This window comes from Lithobates pipiens, unplaced genomic scaffold (assembly GCF_037356315.1).
Source record: "Lithobates pipiens isolate NorthernLeopardFrog02 unplaced genomic scaffold, aLitPip1_a1.2 Scaffold_3, whole genome shotgun sequence".
Taxonomy (NCBI): Eukaryota; Metazoa; Chordata; class Amphibia; order Anura; family Ranidae; genus Lithobates; species Lithobates pipiens.
The window spans coordinates 140,378,621-140,399,951 of record NW_027507790.1 but is presented as its reverse complement, the minus strand read 5'-3'; the positions used below and the strand labels follow the sequence as shown (position 1 = coordinate 140,399,951).

Here is a 21,331-nt window from a genome sequence, read left to right as displayed (position 1 = left end):
GCACTGCGTCGCTTTAACTGACAATTGCACGGTTGTGCGACATGGCTCAAACAAAATTGACATCCTTTTTTTCCCACAAATAGAGCTTTCTTTTGGTGGTATTTTGATCACCTCTGCGGTTTTTATTTTTTGCGTTATAAACAAAAAGCAACAATTTTGAAAAAAATGCATTATTTTTAACTTTTTGCTATTATAAATATCCCCCAAAAAGATATAAATTTTTTTTTATTTCCTCAGTTTAGGCCGATACGTATTCTTCTACATAAAATCTCAATAAGTGGTTGATTGGTTTGCGCAAAAGTTATAGCGTCTACAAAGTAGGGGATAGATTTATGGCATTTTTATTAATAATTATTATTTTTTTTTACTAGTAAAATGGGCAGACGATCTGTATTATGGGCAGACAATCTGACAGTTCCCTGCTCAGAGAACCGGAAACTGTGTGCTTACACACACAGCTGCCGGTTTTCCTTTTCCCCCAAGCGATTGCGGGAGCCCGGCGGCGATCGAGACCGCCGGGCACTGGCATCGGCATCGCACTGGCAGCGCGCACCCCCCCTAGTGGCCCTTTATTTTACCGACATAACGGCGATTTGCGCAGCCGAACCATGCTGCCACAGTACAACTGTTGCGGCTGGTCGGCATGCCGTTAAAAAGCTTGTATTGTGAGCATTTCAATCGTTGTGAACAAGCATGGTTCCTTTTGTGTGAAACGCGTCAACTGATCATCATTGCATTTTGTCTGGCTCGTGACAATAAAGTAGGGCTGCAACTAATGATTAGTAATTATAGATTATCCTGTTTCAAATAAAGTAAAGTACGGTAAGATAAAAAGAGAAAATGTAGCTGCAGCAAAACACCGACAGGGATTCAAACCCTCCCCTAAATCGATAAAATGTATATATGTTGAATGGTGTTGTGCTCCACTATTAGTACAAATAGATAAACTAAATAAATATGGATATATCTATCAATAAACAATGTGCAAATAATTATCTAATAACTGTCATCTCTTCAAATAGTAAGTAGATGCTCCTTCAAAGGCCTATTTTGAATCTAAACACATGCAAACTATCATAAAATCCCTCTTCCACAAAAGTGCATCTAGTGACAATAAAGTGCATTCAGTGCCAAAAAATAATACATATAATCAAGCTAAAAATATATATATATTAGATATAAAATATAATTCGATCCATAGTGCATATAGTGTAAAACACAAAATTAAATAGTATAAAAGGTCTGAAAAATAACCAAACGATGGATAATTGGATATCCAATAAGGTGCAACGAAGTAATAGTGATAGTGTCTATTTCTGTAAAAGAAAAAGGTTCTCAGTCCATATTAAGACATGCACTTTGTGTATCCACTCTGTGTCATAACCATATGATGACTCCGTGAGTAAAAAATAATTCCACCGGTGATCTCGTGAATAGGTGTCCACACACTAGGTGCAATGGCTACCTTACCTTACTGCTGTAAGGTAAACAGCAGATATTTCTTTCAGCAAGCAGATGGTATAGGCAATATGGGTGGTCCCCTCTAGGTCCTCAGCCCCAAACCAATATTCACATCCATAGGAGAAAAGAAGGAGCTCCAATAGTGAAGTATGTAATAAAATCAAACTTTATTCTAAAAAGGACATAGTCCTGGGTACACACATTTAAAATGAAGCATATAGGCAAACTATAAACAAAGCAGCAGCATCAAACGAACGGACAACCATGTTCGTACTACGGACGTCACTTCCGGTATCCTCCTAGAAGTGACGTCCGTAGTGACGTCCGTAATGTACTAAAGGGCACATCAATGTATTTTATTTCCGTTTTTGTTTTACAATGGTATGAATCCAAAATACTTGTATTGTGTTCTTATTTAATAAAGATTACTTTGCAGGTGAGAATGTGGTGCAGTCGCTTTCCATTGTAACAAAATTAAAATGTTTAAAAATGTGCCCTTTCCTCTGCTGAAGCCACCATTGAAACACACCATTTATATGGATTTCCTCATGGCAGTTCATCTCAAGAAAATGGGTTCCCCTTCCAACTCACTTGCACCAATGGCTTTTTTTGATTGTTTGGATTCAGTTACTGGCACTATAAAATCCATAAATACTCGTACATAAATATGTAATAAATGTTCTTTGATTTTTTTTTTTTCTCTTTCAGCAAACGGTTTGTGGCTTTGATCTGCTTCGTGCAAATGGCCAGTCTTATGTGTGTGATGTTAATGGATTTAGCTTTGTGAAGAACTCAATGAAGTATTATGATGACTGTGCAAAGATTCTTGGGTAAGACATAGTTATTTCTCTATGAGCAGAGATGACATAAGATTACTTTTTTACATTTATAAAACCATTTATGAAATAGTTTAGTTAGTTTCGGGCTATATTGCAAGCGCTCTTCCTCAGACTGGAACATATCACAATTGAGTATTCTTTTCACATCATTTAGGTAAGTAAGCATTATTGGAATCAGTTGCATTAACAAGATCATTTTCCATCACGTGTCAGATCTCTTTAATCAATATGGCCAGTTGAAAAGTCTAGCAGCGGGGTGGCTGGATGCAAATTCCTATTTCGATTACCACCTCTTCTACTGCGACTTACTCCATATATAACCATAAGTTTCAGTTGAGAAATCGCATGGCATTTTTCAACCAAAATGCCTAGCTAGTGGACGTATAATAAGCTATAGAATATTTATGGCAGGCAATGCGGTCCTTCACTTCTCAATCGTGTCTATAAGACCCCTTTCACACTGCGCCATCAGCGGTAAATTGGAGCTATTTTTAGCTGCACTATTCGAAAAGGGGGTAAAATCCGCCCCCTTAACACTGCCGATATCACAGTGTTGCCCCATTGATTTCAATGGGGATCAGCGGTGGAGGATCGGTGAACTCATCGCTCCAAAGAAGCTTCTGGCAGGACTTTTTCTGACGCCCTGCCAGCGCAGCGCTCCTTGGGCTTTCACACTGGAGTGAATTGAGCAGCTGTTTTAGTGTGTTTTGCAGGCGCTATTTTTAACACTATATAGCGCCTGCACAACACCCTCGGTGTGAAAGGGGTCTTAGTGTTCACATATGGATGTGCAATATTAGAACCCATTGCTGCTCCTTTCAATTGAAGAAAATGAGCCTCTTTTAACCACTTGGGTACCGCGCTATTGCCGAATGACGGCATTAGCGCGGACCTAGATTTCCGGGACTACGTCTATTGACGTCGTCCCGGTTACGAGTGGCCTGAGGGGCGCGCGCGCGGCGCGCTCTGTGATCGGCGAGTCCGTGAGACTCGCCTGATCACCGATCCGTGTAAGGGGTCGATCCCGACCCCTTATCACGTGATCAGCTGTCAGCCAATGACAGCTGATCATGTGATAGAACGGAGCCGGTAATCGGCTATTATTCCTCCTCGCGCTGACAGCGCGAGGAGGAAAAAAAAAAGCCGATCACCGGCGGCCGTGATCGGGACATCAGTCCCGATCACGGCCAGCAATGCAAGGCACCACATGCCACCTGCCAGTGCCCACCTGCCTCCCGCAGTGCCATCCTGAAGAATAACTAAAAGTAAAAGTGCCCACAGTGCCACCCACAGTGCCACCCACAGTGCCACCCCACAGTGCCACCCACAGTGCCACCCAATCTGCCTCAAAAGGTGCTGCACCCCAGTGCCGCCCATCAGTGCCCAGCAGTGCCGCCCAGCAGTGCCACCTATCAGAGCCACCTATCAGTGCCACCTATCAGTGCCCATCAGTCCCATCTATCTGTGGTACCTATCAGTGCCCATCCGTGCCACTTATCCGTGCCACCCATCCGTGCCATCTTATCTGTGCCCATCAGTGCCGCCTTATCTGTGCCCATCGGTGCCGCCTTATCTGTGCCTATTAGTGCCGCCTTAACTATGCCTATCAGTGTCCACCAGTGCAGCCCATCAGTGCCCACCAATGCAGCCCATCAGTGCCCACCAATGCAGCCTATCAGTGCCGCCTTATCAGCGCACTTCAATGAAGGAGAAAAATGACCCGTTTGCAAAATTTTATAACAAACTATTAAAACATGATTTTTTTTTTTTTTTTTTTTTGCATCTTTTTTTGTTTGTTTAGCAAAAAATAAAACTCCGAGCTGTAACTAAATACCACCAAAAGAAAGCTCTATTTGTGGGAAAAAAATGATAAAAATTTCATTTGGGTACAGTGTTGTATGCCCGCGCAATTGTCATTCAAAGTGCATCAGCGCTGAAAGCTGAAAATTGGTCTGGGACTGAGGGGGGTTTAAGTGCCCAGTAAGCAAGTGGTTAAAAAGAAAATAATTTTATGCAAGTACAATGGCCAATAGTTTTAAAAATGTAATCTACACATTTTCATATTGATGGGACTGGGTTAGAAGCTGATGACGTGCTTCAACTCCCAATTCATGCGGTATAATCGTATACAGACTGGATATATCCCATATGACTAGGATAGAATCAGAAGCTACTTTAACCTCCCTAATTTTATTAAGAAAATCACCTGTATTTTTTATATAGGTCTAAAAGACGAAAGGTGTGTAAACTATATCCAAATATTTAGCCAGAGGGGCAGTTATTGATTCCATCCCTGACACAATCCAGTGGGATTGGTAGGGTGCTTATGAATTTTGAGAAGAATGTACATTACTGGTGTAATAGGGTAATCAGCATTAAGATAAGTACAGGTTTCTTGATCAATGATCCCATCTTTCATAGCTTGTATTAAAGCGATGTTCCAGACGCAATTTCTTTTTTCTTTTTAAAGTCAACAGCTACAAACACTGTAGCTGCTGACTTTTAATAAGGACAATTACCTGTCCAGCGAACCCACAATGTTGGCCGCCCGAGGCCAATCCATCCATCCATCGAATCGGGTGTCGGCACCGCCATCTTAATGTCTGCTTGATCCTAGCCTGTACCCGAAAATACAGGACTAGAATCAAGAGGAAAATATGTATCCCTATTTGACAGGTGTTTCTATATTTCTTCTTCATCATTCTTAGTATCCATACCCACTATAGCCCCCCCCTTGTCGGCTGGTTTGTATGATTATATCGCACCGACCTGACAAGGAGAATACAGAGGACAATTCTTCCCTGGTCAGCTTATTAGGTATATGCTCGGTCTTCATCCGATCATTTATATCTACCTTGTTAATAAACACTTAGCCCTTGTACACACGGTCGGAGAATCCGTCGGAATGTGTCCGATCGGAGTGTTTTGTCGGATATTCCGACTGTGTGTGGTCTGCATCGGACTGTTTCGGTCGGAATATCCATCGGACCAACTTTTCCAACTTGCCGGAAATATTTTCGGACAAAATGCTCCGATCGGGCATACTCTGATCATGTGTAGAGAATTCCGATCGGACAAAGTGTCACGCATGCTCAGATCAAATTCCTACACCAAAGCTATTGGCTACTAGCGTGAACATAGTCCCGTCGTAACAAAATAACGTCATCACGTCGGATTTTCCGACAACTTTGTCCGACCGTGTGTATACAACAGTTTCGGACAAAATCCGACGGATTTGGTTGTCAGAATCTCCGACCGTGTGTACAAGGGCTTATACTCCTGAACACGATGTGGGTGGCACTATCTCACATTTAACCCTTAAATCTAAATTTCTCACTGATGAAGGTAATATATCAATTTGCTGTGAAGGAGATTTTGTTGAATAAAATGCTTTAAGTCTAATTTTTCTGAAAAAATTGTACATATTCTGTCACAAAACAAAACTGTTCATATTTTCTTTATAGCAAAAGCCCAAACCCTTATTCAACACAGTCAGTTCATTCTCAATCAAAATAATAGAAGAAATGTTTTATGTACCACATTTGTCGTTATGTCTGGTGGCTATGCCACAGTACTTTTGGTTTCTTGTACCGCTTACCTCCCCTCCTCCTGGCGCAGATCCTGTGGACACCGCTAAAAATGTTGATTCTGCAGTTTTAGCAGAGGAACCTGTAGAGGTAATTGATGGTGAGGAAGCAGAGAATTGGTTGACCTAGTCATACACGCACACACGCTATATTACCAAGTTATTGGGACGTCTGCTTTTACACGCACATGAACTTTAATGGCACCCCAGTCTTAGTCCGTAGGGTTCAATATTGAGTTGGCCCACCCTTTGCAGCTATAACAGCTTCAACTCTTCTGGGAAGGCTGTCCACAAGGTTTAGGGTTGTGTCTATGGGGATGTTTGACCATTCTTCCAGAAGTGCATTTGTGAGGTCAGGCTCTGATGTTGGTCGAGAATGCCTGGCTCACAGTCTCCACTCTAAATAATCCCAATGTTGTTCTATCACAGGGATATGCAATTAGCAGACTTCCAGCTGTTGTAAAACTACAACTCCCATCATGCCTCTGCCTCCAGGTTTCATGTTTGTGGCTGTCAGAATCTTGCTATGCCTCATGGGACTTGTAGTTCTGCAACAGCTGGAGGTCCACTAATTGCATATCCTTGTTCTATCAGGTTGAGGTCAGGACTCTGTACAGGCCAGTCAAATTCCTCCACCCCAAACTCGCTCATCCATGTCTTTATGGACCTTGCTTTTTATATATATATGCATTTTGTAACACCTTTAATGATAAGCCCGGTGCTGATTTACCACTCTCATGGTTTGTTAAGCTGTTTTTGGAAAATAAGAATGGCCAGCTCACTAAGCTGTTTGGATTATTTTTCTTTTTTGTTAATATAATTTTCCCATCAAACACTGATGTGTGTGTATGTAATATATATATATAACAGCAGATACTAAATGTGCACCGATACTATTGGCTTTGCATGAAATGGTATAGAATGTTTATTTTTATGAATCGGTATTCCATCTCCACCTACAATTTCTCCACTTTGTCCTTTCCTCATAGAGTCGTAAACTAGCAAGGTTTAATGATCTGTGAGATAGATGTTTTGAATGGGCATTTCATGTCCATATGTTACAAAAATTTATAATATAATGACTAATATATACCTATAGTCAGTTTGAATGGCCTATGTGACGAAAAACCAACAACATTTTCTTTTGCAAATCGTTTTTGGAAACAATTTATTTTTATTTGCAGTCCTCTGAACTTTTTGTGCTCACAATTGCATGAATGTTCAATCATTTTTAAGCTTATGAAGTTTTGTGTTTGTAACCTTTCAGAAATATCATAATGCGTGAGCTAGCCCCTCAGTTCCACATTCCCTGGTCAATACCGTTGGAAGCAGAAGATATACCTATAGTTCCCACAACATCTGGAACAATGTAAGTATATTTTGTTGTTTTTTTTTTGTTTTTTTCTTCAGATTATATTACTCAACCTGTCCAAAGCCAAGCTCATATCATTTCCTTTCCCACATGCTCCTTGCCCTAAATTCTCTGTCATGATCAATGGCTTGACCATCAGCCCATTCCTGCATGCCAGGGTGCTAGGTGTTATCCTGGACTCTGAACTCTTCCTTTGGCCCCACATCCAATAACTTTCCAAAGCTTGCTGCCTCAACCTCTGCAACATCTCCAGAATACGCCTCTTCCTAACCAATGACAACACAAAGCTTCTGATCCACTCCCGGGTTATCTCTTGCCCTGACTAGAGCAACTCCCTCCTCATTGGCTTACCTTTAAATAGGCTATCCCCCTTAGGTCCATCGTGAATGATGCTGCCAGACTCATCCACCTTACAAACCGCTCAGCGTCTGCTAACCCCTATCTGCCAATCCCTCCATTGGCTGCCACTCACCCAACAAATTAAATTCAAAATGCTAACAACACCATTCACATCTATGCCCCCAGCTACATCACTAACCTAGTCTCAAAATGCCAACCAAATCTATTTGGTCCTCCCAATAGTCATCCTTTGTCATCTCCTCCCATGCTCGCCTCCAGAACTTCTCCGGAGCCTCTCCCATCTTATGGAACTCTCTACCCCAATCTCTGTCAGACTGTCTCCTAATTTCTTCATCTGTAGACAATCCCTAAAAACCCTTCTTTTCAGTAAAGCCTATTCTGCCCCCACCTAACAACTGTACTTTTATTTTCTCCATAAGCTCATCCCTCACATTTATTACCTTTTGCATCATTTGACCCTCCCTTTTTAGAATGTAAGCTCTAACAAGCAGGGCTCATTGTAAAGCGCTGCACAAACTGATAGCACTATATAAATCCTGTATTAAAATACTAACAAGTACAAAGTGTCAATTTGTTTTTCCATACATTTTTATAAACAGCTCCAGGAAATTTAGTATTTATAGTACATAGTGGTGCTAAAGCTTCTTCAACTTTTTCACAGTTTTACTAATTAATACAGTGCAAGCCTTCCAATACATTGGAGGAAATGGGAAAAGTGAATTTGGCTTTTTTTAATGCTCTATTGGTGTGGCTGAATTACCAGTTAATGGGAACCTAAAGTCCCCCACAATTTCTGCAAATTCCCATCAGTTGTCTACAATCATAGGCAAAAATAGTGTGCAGTAGATTTTTCTGAAAAAGTGTACATTGTGAAGATAATCCTAATACAACTGGATCCCCAGCACTTCTTGGGCCACAGTGCCCCGGATGCATCCTGGCAGATGTCATTGAGCTTTCTATCCCTATGCTTTTTAGTTCCTTTTTGAATAATGTAAAATACAGATCAGAAAGGATGGTTTATTTTATTTTGGAATAAAGCTAACATCCATTGCTTTAAAGAACATTGGGCTGCATGGGTTCAAATCTGGTTTTAACTTGAAGCATCAATATTGAGAACATTTGGGTCTTGTGGAGACAAAGTTAAACTTGTATTGAAATAAAATTGATAGAATTTTTTGAGATCTAAACATGAAGTGCACAATTATCGTCCAAATGAAAGAAGTGGACTATTGGCAAATGTCAACAGACATCAGTTTTTAACCCAGGCCTAACATGCTTTAAGAACTATTTATTTCCCATTAAAGTGTAATTAAAGGCAAAACCTTTTTTTTTTTTTTTTTTTTTTTTTTTTTTTAATAGAGGGGAAAATCTTCCCTAACTTTCCCCTACTCTATTATTCTGGTGTCCACTCAAAATTTGGGATTTTCTTTTAAGTTTGCTTTTGATGATAATGATAAACAGCACAGATCAAAACAGTGAATCTACCTAGTGGGGGCACAGATGGCAATAAAAACTGACAACTGTTCTAATTCCTTTCTACTCTATCCAAAACTAAAAAAATACATTTTGCCTGTAGTTATACTTTAAAGGACACTTTGCTTAGAGGAGCTATGTAGCTATGACATGCTTGGGTGTCTGTGGCTACCATACTTTGAATCTTTAAGCCGAAGAAGTTTGCAGCCAGTGAGGTTAGAATAAAGTCTACTTTCCTAGGCTACTCTTCAAGCAAATGCAGTCCTCCTATTACACTTTGAAGGTTTACTAGGCTAGCAAGTGACTCTATTATTACAAGTACAGACAGTGCCAGGGTTACAAACAAGTTCTGTAGGTTTGTTCTTAAGTTTAATTTTATGTAAGTTGGAACATGTACATTATTTAACCACTTTGTGCCCACGCTATAGCCGAAAGACAGCTACAGCATGGGCTTAAAATGCCAGGAGGGCATGCACAGATGTCTTCCCATCCTAGCACAGCCTTTGCCGGCCTTCTCTGTGATCACAGAGTCCTTGGGACTTGGCTGATCACAGATCGGGGTAAAGGGCCAATCACAGCGTAATCACGGAAGTAAGCAGAAGCTGTTTTTTTTCCATCCTGCTGTCAGCATGAAGAAAAGAAGAAAGCCGTTAACCAACTTCTTTTAGAGGGACAACAGCCCGCTTAGTGCCATCTATCAGTGTCACTTATTCATGCCGCCCATCAGTGCAGGATTGTCAGTGCTTCTGATCAGTGCCCATTAGTGCAGGCTACAGTGAGGTACAAAAAGTATTTGATCCCCTGCTGATTTTGTATGTTTGCCCACTGACTAAGGAATGATCAGTCTATAATGTTAATGGTAGGTTTATTTTAACAGTGAGAGACAGAATACCAAAAATATCCAGGAAAACGCATTTAAAAAAATGTATAAATTGATTTGCATTTTAACCACTTCCGGTCCGCCCTCCGGCATCCTGGCTGTGCAAAATGACATGTTGGACACGCATGCCGGGGGAGAGGGGCTGAACAGGGAACTGCCTATGTAAACAAGGCAGATCCCGGGATAACAATGAGATCAGGTACAGTGATCTCTGTGTTGTCCCAGTGAGCTCATCCCCCACACAGAGCTCACACTGAGGGAACACATTTAACCCTTTTATCACCCCTAGTGTTAACCCCCTTCCCTGCCAGTGCCATTTATACAGTGATCAGCTAATTTTTTAAGCACTGATCACTGTATTAGTGTCATTGGTCCCCAAAAAGTGTCACTTGGGGTCAGATTTGTCCAGCGCAATGTCGTGGTCCCACTGAAAATCGCAGATCGCCACTATTACCCTTAAAAACAATGAAAAAAAATTAAAAACCCTAAATCCATCCACTATTTTGTAGACGCTATAACTTTTGCGCAAACCAATCAATATACGCGTATTGTTATTTTTGGTAAAAAAAAAATAGAATACTACCTATTGGCCTAAACTGATAAATACGTTTCTTTATTTTTTTATTTTTTATTTATAGCAGAAAGTAAAAAATTTAGTTTTGTTTGTTTTTAAAAGTGTCACTCTTTTTTTGTTTATAGCGCAAAAAATAAACACTGCAGAGGTGATCAAATACCACCAAAAGAAAGCTCTATTTGTGGGGGGGAAAAAGTGGATCAATTTTGTTGGGGTACAATGTTGCACGACCACGCAATTGTCAGTTAAATTGACGCAGTACCGTATCTCAAAAAATGGCCTGGTCATTAAGGGGGTAAATCCTTTCCGAGGCTGAAGTGGTTAATGAGAGAAATAAGTATTTGACTTCCTATCAATCGGCAAGATTTCTGTCTCCCAGGTGTCTTCTATACAGGTAACAAGCTGAGATAAGGAGCACACCCTTTAAGAATGCTCCTAATCTCAGCTTGTTACCTGTATAAAAGAGACCTGTTCACAGATGCAATCAATCAGATTCCAATCTCTCCACCATTGCCATGACCAAAGGATGTCAGGAACAAGATTGTAGACCCACACAGGGCTGGAATGGGCTACAAGACCATTGCCAAGTAGCTTGGTGAGAGAGTGACCACAGTTGGTGCGATTATTCGCAAATGATAGAAACACAAAATAACTGTCAATCTCTCTGTCTCGGGGCTCCATGCAAGAACTCACCTCATGGAGTTTCAATGATCATGAGAACAGTGAGGAATTGGCCCAGAACTACAAGGGAGAATCTCGTCAATGATCTCAAGGCAGCTGGTACCATGGTCGCCAAGAAAACAATCAGTAACACACTACACCGTGAAGGACTGAAATCCTGCAGGGCCTGCAAGGTCCCCCTGCTCAAGAAAGCACATGAACAGGCCTGTCTGAAGTTTGCTATTGAACATCTGAAAGATTCAGAGGAGAACTGGGTGAAAGTGTTGTGGTCAGATGAGACCAAAATCGCCCTCTTTGGCATCAACTCAACTCGCTATGTTTGGAGAAGGAGGAATGCTGTTTATAACCCCAAGAACACCATTCCCACAACAAACATGGAGGTGGAAAAATAATGCTTTGGGGGTGTTTTTTCTGCTAAGGGGACAGGACAACTTCACTGCAACAAAGGGATCATGGACGGGGCCATGTACCGTTAAATCTTGGATGAGAACTTCCTTCCCTCAGCCAGGGCAGTGGGTGGGTATTCCAGCATGACGACCCAAAGGAATGGCTCAAGCAGAAGCACATTAAGGTCCTAAAGTGCCCAAGCCAGTCTCCAGATCTTAATCCCATAGAAAATATGTGGAGGGAGATGAAGGTTTGAGTTATCAAATATCAGCCTCAAAACCTAAATGACTTGGCGAGGATCTGCAAAGAGGGGATGTGTGTAAACCTGGTGGCCAACTACAAGAAACATCTGACCTCTGATTTCCAACAAGGGTCTTGCCATCAAGTACCAAGTCATGTTTTGCGATGGGGGGAAAATACTTATTTCACTCATTAACCCTTTTGCTGCCGGGCCCTGTGCTCCATTGTCACCCTCAGGTGGTCAGACCGTTTTTGCAATTTTTCCTTTTGATTTTTTTTTTCACTTATAGCTTTCAAAGTTTGTAAAAGACACCCCCCCCCCCCCCCCCAAACATATATTTTCTGAAAGCACATGACCAGTAGAATAAAAATAAGGTACTACTGATTTCTAAGGTCTCACAATATTCGTGCAAATGTTTATCAAACAATATTTTTACTAAAAATCTATTTAAATCATGATTAGCAGATAAACAGCAAATTTTACAAAATTCCTACTAAATATAAAAGCTTAACCTGTATTGAGTTAATAACAAATATTTGTAATTTTTACATTGCGCTTTTTTGGAAAAAGGGGGAAAATCGACCGTACACAAAAATGCAAATATCCAAATTTCTCTAACAATCTGAAGTTTTTCTTTTTTCCCCTTACAGCTTTCAGAATTTGTGAAAGAGCCTCACAACCTTTTATTTTTTTATTTTTTTTTTTTTTTCTTAAAGCATATAATATCTAGAATAAAAAGGAAGGTGCTACTGTTTTCTTTTTTTTTTTGTTTTTTTTTTTGTTTTGTTTTTTAAGACCCCTGCGGTATTGGCGCAAATGTTTATCAAACCAATATATTTGCAAGAAATACACTAAATTCATTATTGGCAGATAAAAACACAGCAAATTTTACAAAATTCCTGCTACATCCTTACTAAATATAAAAGCTTAACCTGTATGGAGTTAATAAATAACAAATATTGGTAAATTTTAAACTGAGCCTTTTTTTGCAAAATGGTGAAAATCGTATGTACCCAAAAATTTCTCTTGCAAATTCTGAATGCTGTACGTGAAAAATGAAATCCTCCAGTTTGATAAAGACCCCCCTTAACTATACATTTTCTGAAGGCACATGGCCAGTAGAATAAAAAGAAGGTGCTACAGATTTTTAAGGCAGCGCAATATTTGTGCAAATGTTTATCAAATCAATATTTTTGCTAAAAATACACTAAAATCATTAATAGTAGATAAACACAACTTAACAAAATCCCTGCTAAATTGTTACTAAAGCATCGTTCACATATGGCATACTATAGTGTACGCCCATGGAGGGCCATGTTTACCTGTGTGGGGATGCACAGGTGTTCCTGCATCTGATCCAGTCCGCTAAAAACAGACAGATGGGAAATCTATTCCCCATCCATCTAGCAGATCGGATTGGATGGAAATGGACAGGCGTTGGAGAATAGAGGCCATGTCAGCTCTGCATCCATGGAGCGGACATGGACCTGTCATCTGATTGCTCAGCGGGGATCAGCAGACAGAACCCACGCTGAGCAGGCAGATCTGCTTGACAGAGTCCGTTCCATGTGAAAGGGGTCTTGCCAGGAGCGGTCGGCCCATTAGGGGGGCAGGGGCGTTTGTATGACTTTTTTTTTTTTCTTTTTCAAGCCACATGATTAGACCCTGAGGCTCTAATTGGCTTGAAAAAGGTTGGGCTCGGGGCACAGAGCATTGCACTTGCGACAAAAGCGAATTAATATTAGCTATTGTCTTCTGGCTTCTCCTCCTTGCCAATCGGGACAGATTGGGTTGGCTGGGAGGAGAAGCTGAGGAAGCCGCGGAGGGGTTTGGGGTGAAGGTCATGGAGGGGGTAAGTGCGTGGAGGACCATCACCATGGAGGAGTGAACCATCACCGTGTAGAGGTGAGTGTGGGGGGGGCGGGGTTGAGGAGACTGTCACCGTGGAGGGGTGAGTGTGGGCGGACCTTGGGGGGTCCTACTGTGTTTGTGTTTGTTTTTTTGCTTTCTTTAACTTTTAACTTTTTTTTTGGGGGGGGGGGGGATGTCTTTCGTGAGATATCAATCAGACCCCATATCTCAGTTTTTTTTTTTTTTTTGAGACCGGGAAAGCGACTGAAGATCGTTCCTTTCTCTGTAGCATTTTACTTGAATAAATGGAATAGAGATTTCATTCATGAAATCACACAGTCTGATACATTGTAACACTCGCTGTTACAATGATCAGCTGTCAGTGGATATAGCAGCTATCGCTGCCTATATCCATTGTACAGGGGGGTGGGTGTATACCAAGCCACAACTTCGACCCCACCCGCACCAGAAACCCCCTTCCGCCGCTGTGCTCTCTAAGCTGACAGATGACGGAGATCTGGGCAGGAGAGGCTGCAGGTAGAGGGAGGGAAGGAGGGATGCCGCTCAGAGCTGACATGGATCAGGGTTGTGGGGGCAGTATGGGGGGGATGATCAGAGGTATTGGGGGACACATCTGTCTCTGTCCCCCCCAAGCCCCATGCAGCACCTGAAGCCAGCAGGAGCAACAGAGAAGGGAAGCTTCTGGTTTGTTTGGGGGGGGGGGGTCCGATCAGCGTAGGGGGGTAATTAGTGTTGGGGAGAAGGGGGGCGAAGTGGATAAGGAAGGAGAATGGGGGGGGGGGGAGTATGTGAAAGTTGACCACGGGAGGTGGAGAGGCAGGGGATACAGAGGGACACGGAGGTGGTGGCGTGGGTGGGGGGAGGTCACATTAGGGGTTAATAACTCTGATCTGCAGGTTGTAATCCGCTGATCAGAGTTATAGAATTGTTCAGCAGAGTCTGCTGAACAATTCTGATACAAGCTTATGGTCATTAAATATTTGTAAAAGATATGTGGCTTTACCTCAGAACCTCATAATTTATGCCATATCTCTGCCCATCACCAGAACAGCCCCTGGTCCTCAAAGAGCAACGAGAAAAACCACTGGAGAGGATTGATGACATCGCAGTCATGTGACGGGGCGGAGATATGCCATAAAATATGATGTACTGATATTGCAGCAAGCCGATGTGGGAGTAACCAACAGCAGTCATACAGCGCCATTTGGCCTATAGTGGCCAGAAATAGAGATGAGAGGCTGGGGGAAATAAGGGGCGCACCCCGGATTGCATTGAACACAGACGATTGGTGGATTTGCACTGTGTGAAGGTGGATTGCACTAAGTTCTGCACTTTATTGAATTGGAATGAACTTTTTATGAGCAGATTACTTTATTACAATATTGTGGGACTGAATACATGATATTTTTTTGATGGTTACATTACTGGATTAATATATTACTGTTCAGCACGGATTGCACTTTGAAAAATTTCTTTGTACTTTAGAAGTTGGTTGCACTATCCTAATTGATTTGCACAATAATTCGTCAAAACCTTTGCACATTTATCACTACTGCACTCTTGATATTTTGCATATATTAATTTCACGTAGTTTACAGTCAAGTGAGGTAGCGCCACATATCTTTTACAAATATTTACATTACAGTGCTGAGATCACTTTTCTATGTTTGCAGCCTCCCAGTGATTTTTTTTTTAGCTAATAGTTATTAGGTTGTGCGCACTAGTATCTTATTTAAATCTTTATGGTCATTAAAGTTACCATAAGCTTATAGTAGAGGGAAATATTTTTTATTTAAGGTACTTGTATAGCGCTGTCAATTTATGCAGTGCTTCAGGCCCCATTCACACCTGAGTGTTTTGTAGCTTGAAGCCTGAAGCTACAAAACGCTGGAGGGGAAAAAATCTATTATTCTCAATAGAGATGGTTCACATCTCCACTCCATGGTGCCTGAAGCTTAAACAAGTTCTGGGCCCTTTTTTGACGCTCACATCGGGCAAAACGCGGTAAAAAACGCTGCAAAATCGAGATTTTCTGCCTGAAAAGGCTACATTCAGATGTGAATGAGGCCTCAAATATACATTTTACATCCACTTCGGCCCCTACCCTCAAGGAGCTTACAATCTAAGGTCCCTAAACTCACATTCATGAAGTAGGGCCAATTTAGACAGAAGCCAATTAAATCTATCAGCATGTCTTTGGAGTGTAGGAGGACTCTGGAGTACCCGGAGGAAACCCACGCAGGCACAGGGAGAACATGCGAACTCCAGGCAGGTAGGATCATGGTTGGGATTTGAACCGGCGACCATTTTTACTGCCATGTGAGAGTGCTAACCACTACACCACTGTGCTGGTGTACGGATTGACCACCTGCGGGTACTTTTTAGGCTATGAAAGGGTTAAAATGCAAATCAATTTATAACTTTTTTTGAAATGCATTTTTCTGGATTTTTTTGTTGTTACTCCGTCTATCACTGTTAAAATAAACCTACCAACCTACCATTAAAATTATAGACTGATCACTTTTTTGTCAGTGGGCAAACAGAATCAGTAGGTAGATCAAATACTTTTTTCCCCTCACTGTATCAATGCCCATCAGTGCAGCCTCCTCAGCGCACATTCGTTTTTTTTTTTTTTTTTTTTTTTTTTGCTTGTTCAGAAAAAAAGAAAAAACCCAGCGTTGATTAAATACCACCAAAAAAAAGCTCTATTTGTGTGAAAAAATTATAAAAATGTCATATGGGTACAGTGTTGCAGGATCGCACAATTATTATTCGAAGTGTGACAATTTAATTTTGAAAATCTTGGGTTGTTGTGGAAAGGAGGATTGGTGATACAACTTTAGTGGAAACACATTCTTCATAATAACTCTTATAGAAGTGAATTTGCCTTCCTAGGGGTAGATTTCCTATCACTTCCTGTTGGCTCTCTCCATTTGTACTGTATGAGTCAGATGTTTGTAACTCAGGGATTGCCTGTAAATGTTTTGTTAATGATCATGTTGCTGTTGAATTGTGACATGGCAGTTAGGTGTAAATATTTTCTAATCTAATTAGTACTTTGACCTTTTATTTTTATTTTTTTAAGGATGGAGCTTCGTTGTGTTATTGCAGTGATAAGACATGGTGATCGGACACCAAAGCAAAAAATGAAAATGGAAGTAAGGCATCAAAGGTAAGCAATAAGTGTAGATTCACTCCAGATGTGGTGGGACTGCATTGGGTGGCCAACACGATCCATCCACATGGACAAGACAAAATGCATTGTCTCCTATGTGCCCAGTTCACACCACTGCATTTCAGGGGTATGTGCCCACTGTGCGCTGATCCACTGTCTCGCCACTTTTACTACTATGGGACTTTTTATTATTCATTCACTTTTTTGGACTTGTTATGGCGCACTCTGCTGAAGTTTGTTGCATGATTTCATGCTTTGGGCAGTCTCACCTATACTGCTGCACTGAATAATTTAATTCAAACCAAGGTGACATTTTCTCCTATCTGATGTTTAGTAAAGTTTTCACATAATGGGTAATAAGATCTTTACTTTTTTATTCATTTTCCAAGGTTTTTTGATCTGTTTGAAAAATGTTATGGCTACAAGACTGGGAAATTAAAGCTGAAGAAACCAAAGCAGTTGCAGGCAAGTAAATTTGTGTACAAATGAGTCTCATGAAAAATCTAAAGAAAGATTAGCCAGGTGTTTTCAGGTTTATATTTGGTAATATAATTTTGTTTCTATGTAAACAGGAAGTCCTAGACATTGCGAGGCAGCTTCTTGTTGAGCTTGGACAGAACAATGATTCTGAAATTGAGGAGAGCAAAGCAAAGCTGGAGCAGCTTAAAACTGTGTTAGAGATGTAAGTAGATTCGACTCATTGAAAGTAGTAAAAGTACACATTTTCTTTCCAGCTCATATTATTAAAATTATCCTTTTTTCCTTGGTGACTTTGGAAGGCCATACTTTTCCCTGAACTGAAACACACCCCTGCACCCCTAGCCCCCTGCACAGACACGTATTGTAATATACTATTACACGTTAATGGATATATCTTTGTACTGCATGGAAAACATGTTGTGGGATATTTATAACGCTGGAAATGTGACTTTCGCCAAACATTCACTTGTGTTGACTCAATCGCTGTCATTTAATACACGTGCATCTGGAAGATTGACCTACAATGAATGTTTGACGATTTGTCAGATTTATTTCTTCATGCCCTTTAGTCTTTTTATGCCAGAGTTGGGAGATGCTGATAAACCCAAATCATCTATGGAAAATCTTGGTCAGCTTGGCATGGCAAGCTGAGCAAGATTGCACTGCACATACGTGAGATTGGCAGGTGCATACTGAGTAGCCAGTGTGCATAGAATCCAGGAAGGACACTGTGGCTTTAGATGCCCACACTGGAGATGGCTGCGCTGTGCAGGAACTTCACAAAGTAATAAAACGTTGCTGCACAAATAGAAAACTGGGCATAGTTTACAGCATGCCTTTGTTACATTGCACATGGCATGAGTATGCTAGGGGTTTTTTTTATCTTAAAAGTCATACTTCGACCAGAACTTCGCTTTAATATCCTCCATATATGCTTTGCTCTTGGAAGAGTCTCCGACCTTCCTGGATCCCGCATGTATAGTGTGGGAAAGGGAGTTGCACGCTTCCTTCTCTGACGAGGAGTGGGAGGCTATTCACGAATACACACACAAGGGTTCCCTGAATGTAGCCATCCAAGAAAACTGCTACAAAATTAAAACCTGATGGTATAGAACTCCATTGCACCACCACAATTTCTCTCCATCTATACCTTATACATGGTAGAAGTTTTGTAAAGCAGAAGGGACTATGCTCCACGTTTGGTGGGATTGTGAATCCTTCCCAGCCTTTCTGGAAAGAAGTACACAGCGTCATTGCAGGTGTCACCACATTTACCTTAGATTACACTCCAGCACAATACCTATTACACCACATGACCCTGTCTAAAAAAGAATATTACAATCCTTGGCTATGTAAATGGTGAATACGGCGAGACTCTGTATTCCGTTACGCTGGCAATCGATACTAAATGGTTCGCTAGACTTTCTAAAATAGGGAAAGTAAGGGGAGGAAATATTATGAGCTTGGTTTTGTACAAGTTGAGTTTGAGGAAGTGGTGTGACATCCAGACAGATATGTCTGTTAGTAAGTTAGGGACGCATGAGTTGAGGGGTGAAAATATAGATTTGGGTGTCGTCAGCATAGAAATTATATTAAAAGCCATGTGAGGCAATCGGCTGAACCAGGGAAAAGGTGTAGATTGAAAATAAGAGAGATCCAAGAACAGAACCTTGGAGGACCCCAACGGGGAAGGCAAGAGATGAGGAGGCAATAGATTAGTAAGTGACACTGAAGGTGCATTGGGATAGGTAGGATGAGAGCCACAAAAGAGTGCAGTCACAGAGACCGAGGGAGTAATTTTTTTTTTTTTTTGAGGAGGGGGGTGGTCAACTGTATCAAAGGCAGATGAAAGGTCCAGAAGTAGGAGTACAGAATATTGTCCTCTGGGTTCTGCGGTTAGTAAGTCATTTGTGAGTTTAGAAGAGCAGTTTCTGTGGAGTGTTGAGGGCGAAATACAGACTGAAGGGGATTAAGAAGGTTATTTTTTATGAGATGGTCACTCAGTTGGCTGTACACCAGGCATTCAAGGAGTTTAGATAAAAAGGGAGTGTTGATTGTTAAGATTGGTAGGGACCAAGGAAGGCTATTTAAGTATGGGGGTGAGCAGTGCATGTTTTAGAACGTTGGGGAAGATGCCAGAAGAGAAGGAAAGATTGAAGATGTTTGTTGGAGAGTGTAGAATAGAGTCAGAGGGTGACCGTAGTATTTAAGAGGGAATAGGATCCAGGGGACAGGTGGTTAGGTGGGCATTAGAAAGGAGTTTAGCAACGTTGTCTATAGTAGCAGGTTTGAATAAGGGAAGTGTCAATTGTACCTGTTGACATGGGGTGTTAACTGGGGGAGATACCTGCAGAGTGAGGATTTTATCACGAATTGTATCAGTCTTATTTTTTAAGTGATTGGCAATCTCCTGGGCAGTGAGTGAGGACGAAGTAGAAAGTTGAACGTAGAGAAGAGTTGATGGGGACTGGATGAGAAGGTGTTGATGAGAGTGGTAAAATAGGTCTGCTTGGCAGTGTGGAGGCAAGAATTTTATTTTTTTAAATTTGTATTAGTTGAAGTCTTGGAGAGATTTGGTCCTATGCCACAGATGCTCAAGAGCATGGCTACGTTTTTTGAGATTTCTTGTGTCATCTATTTGCCAGGATTGTAGGCCTGATTCTATGTGTAGTGAGGGGAGCGCGCTCATCCAGGTTTGAGGACAGGGATATATTGTAGACAGAAGTTGCTTGGTTGGGCCATTACAGGGGTGAGATATTGTCAGAGGCCATCAGTAGCAGAATAGAGGAGAGAAGGGTTAAAGTAGCAAAGGTTTAGGGTGATGGTTAGGTAATTGGAGAGAAAGGAGGTGGAAGACGGGGAGAGAGAAAAACTGCTAAGGTGGTGCTCGGAGAGAGGAAAAGGATTGTTTGAGAGGTTGCAGTGGCACGCATAGGTAGGAGAATACAAGGTCAAGGGTGTTGCCATCGGAGTGAGTAGAAGCCTGTACCCATTACTTCAGGTCAAATAAGGTTAGACTAAGAAATGTAGAAGTAGAAGGTTTGTATTAACAGGGATGTTAAAGTTGCAGAGAAGGATTGTGGGAATTTCAGAAGAGAGAAAGTAGAGTAACCAGGCCGAAAACTCATCAAGGAAAGTTGATAACGGCCATGGTGGGTTTTGTTGCTGACAGCAAGCATTCCAGTGGGCACAGGAGATGGGGAGGCTGGTTTTGGGAAGAAGAGGAATGGAGACTAATTTGCGTAGATTGTGACTTCTGCCAGAGGATGTGGGGTGATGGGTGTGTTGGGCACAGTTAAATAAGGTTTGGGGATATATCTCCGGAGGTTAGGCGAACAGTAAGGGAGGTAATATGAGAATACAATTTATATGAGGGGCCATGCTTCAGTGTCCCGGGGGTTTTGTTAGCTTGTGGGATTAGAATAAGGTGAGGAGTGCAATAATAGGGAGAGGGGAGAAGTGAGCATCCACACTTCTCCCCTCTCCATAATACTGCACTCCTCACCTTTTTCTAATTTTAATACTACATGTTAACAAAACCCCAGAGAGGCTGTCCCATATCCCCAAACCCTGGGCTTCCCTTATTTAACTGCCCAACACACACATCACCCATTTGCATAGTGGTATAAATAAGCTTTCAACTAAGTTGCTCAACTGACATTTTTAAGAATCCCCGAATGTGCTGTTATATTATCTTTGCCGTACTATATGGCTTGCAAGCCATTGATGGTCCGCATTATATTTGCATGTCATGTATAATGTTTGCATTGTATACACTTACCTCTTTTCAACTTTAATAAAAAGTTTATGGGGGGAAGAAAACAACCTTAAAATCCACAACTTTTGTTAAAATTACTGTAAACCGACCCCCCCAAATGAAAAAAAAGGAGAAAAATAAATGGTGGCAATTGCAATTTTTTTATGTTGCACTATATTTGCAGATATTGGGG

The 21,331-nt window shown here is 41.3% G+C and overlaps 1 protein-coding gene across 5 annotated transcripts in view; it reads left to right on the top strand.

Annotated features, from left to right (window-relative positions):
• The window catches only part of PPIP5K2 (diphosphoinositol pentakisphosphate kinase 2), a 200,490-nt gene that overhangs the window by 87,771 nt on the left and 91,388 nt on the right, over window positions 1-21,331 (top strand). For all 5 annotated transcript variants that reach the window (XM_077462328.1, XM_077462326.1, XM_077462325.1 and 2 more), the window contains exons 9-13: window positions 2,170-2,291; window positions 7,154-7,255; window positions 16,812-16,898; window positions 17,291-17,366; window positions 17,474-17,583. In XM_077462328.1, coding sequence (XP_077318454.1) covers window positions 2,170-2,291; window positions 7,154-7,255; window positions 16,812-16,898; window positions 17,291-17,366; window positions 17,474-17,583 — 497 coding nt within the window. The remainder of the gene's footprint in view (window positions 1-2,169; window positions 2,292-7,153; window positions 7,256-16,811; window positions 16,899-17,290; window positions 17,367-17,473; window positions 17,584-21,331) is intronic.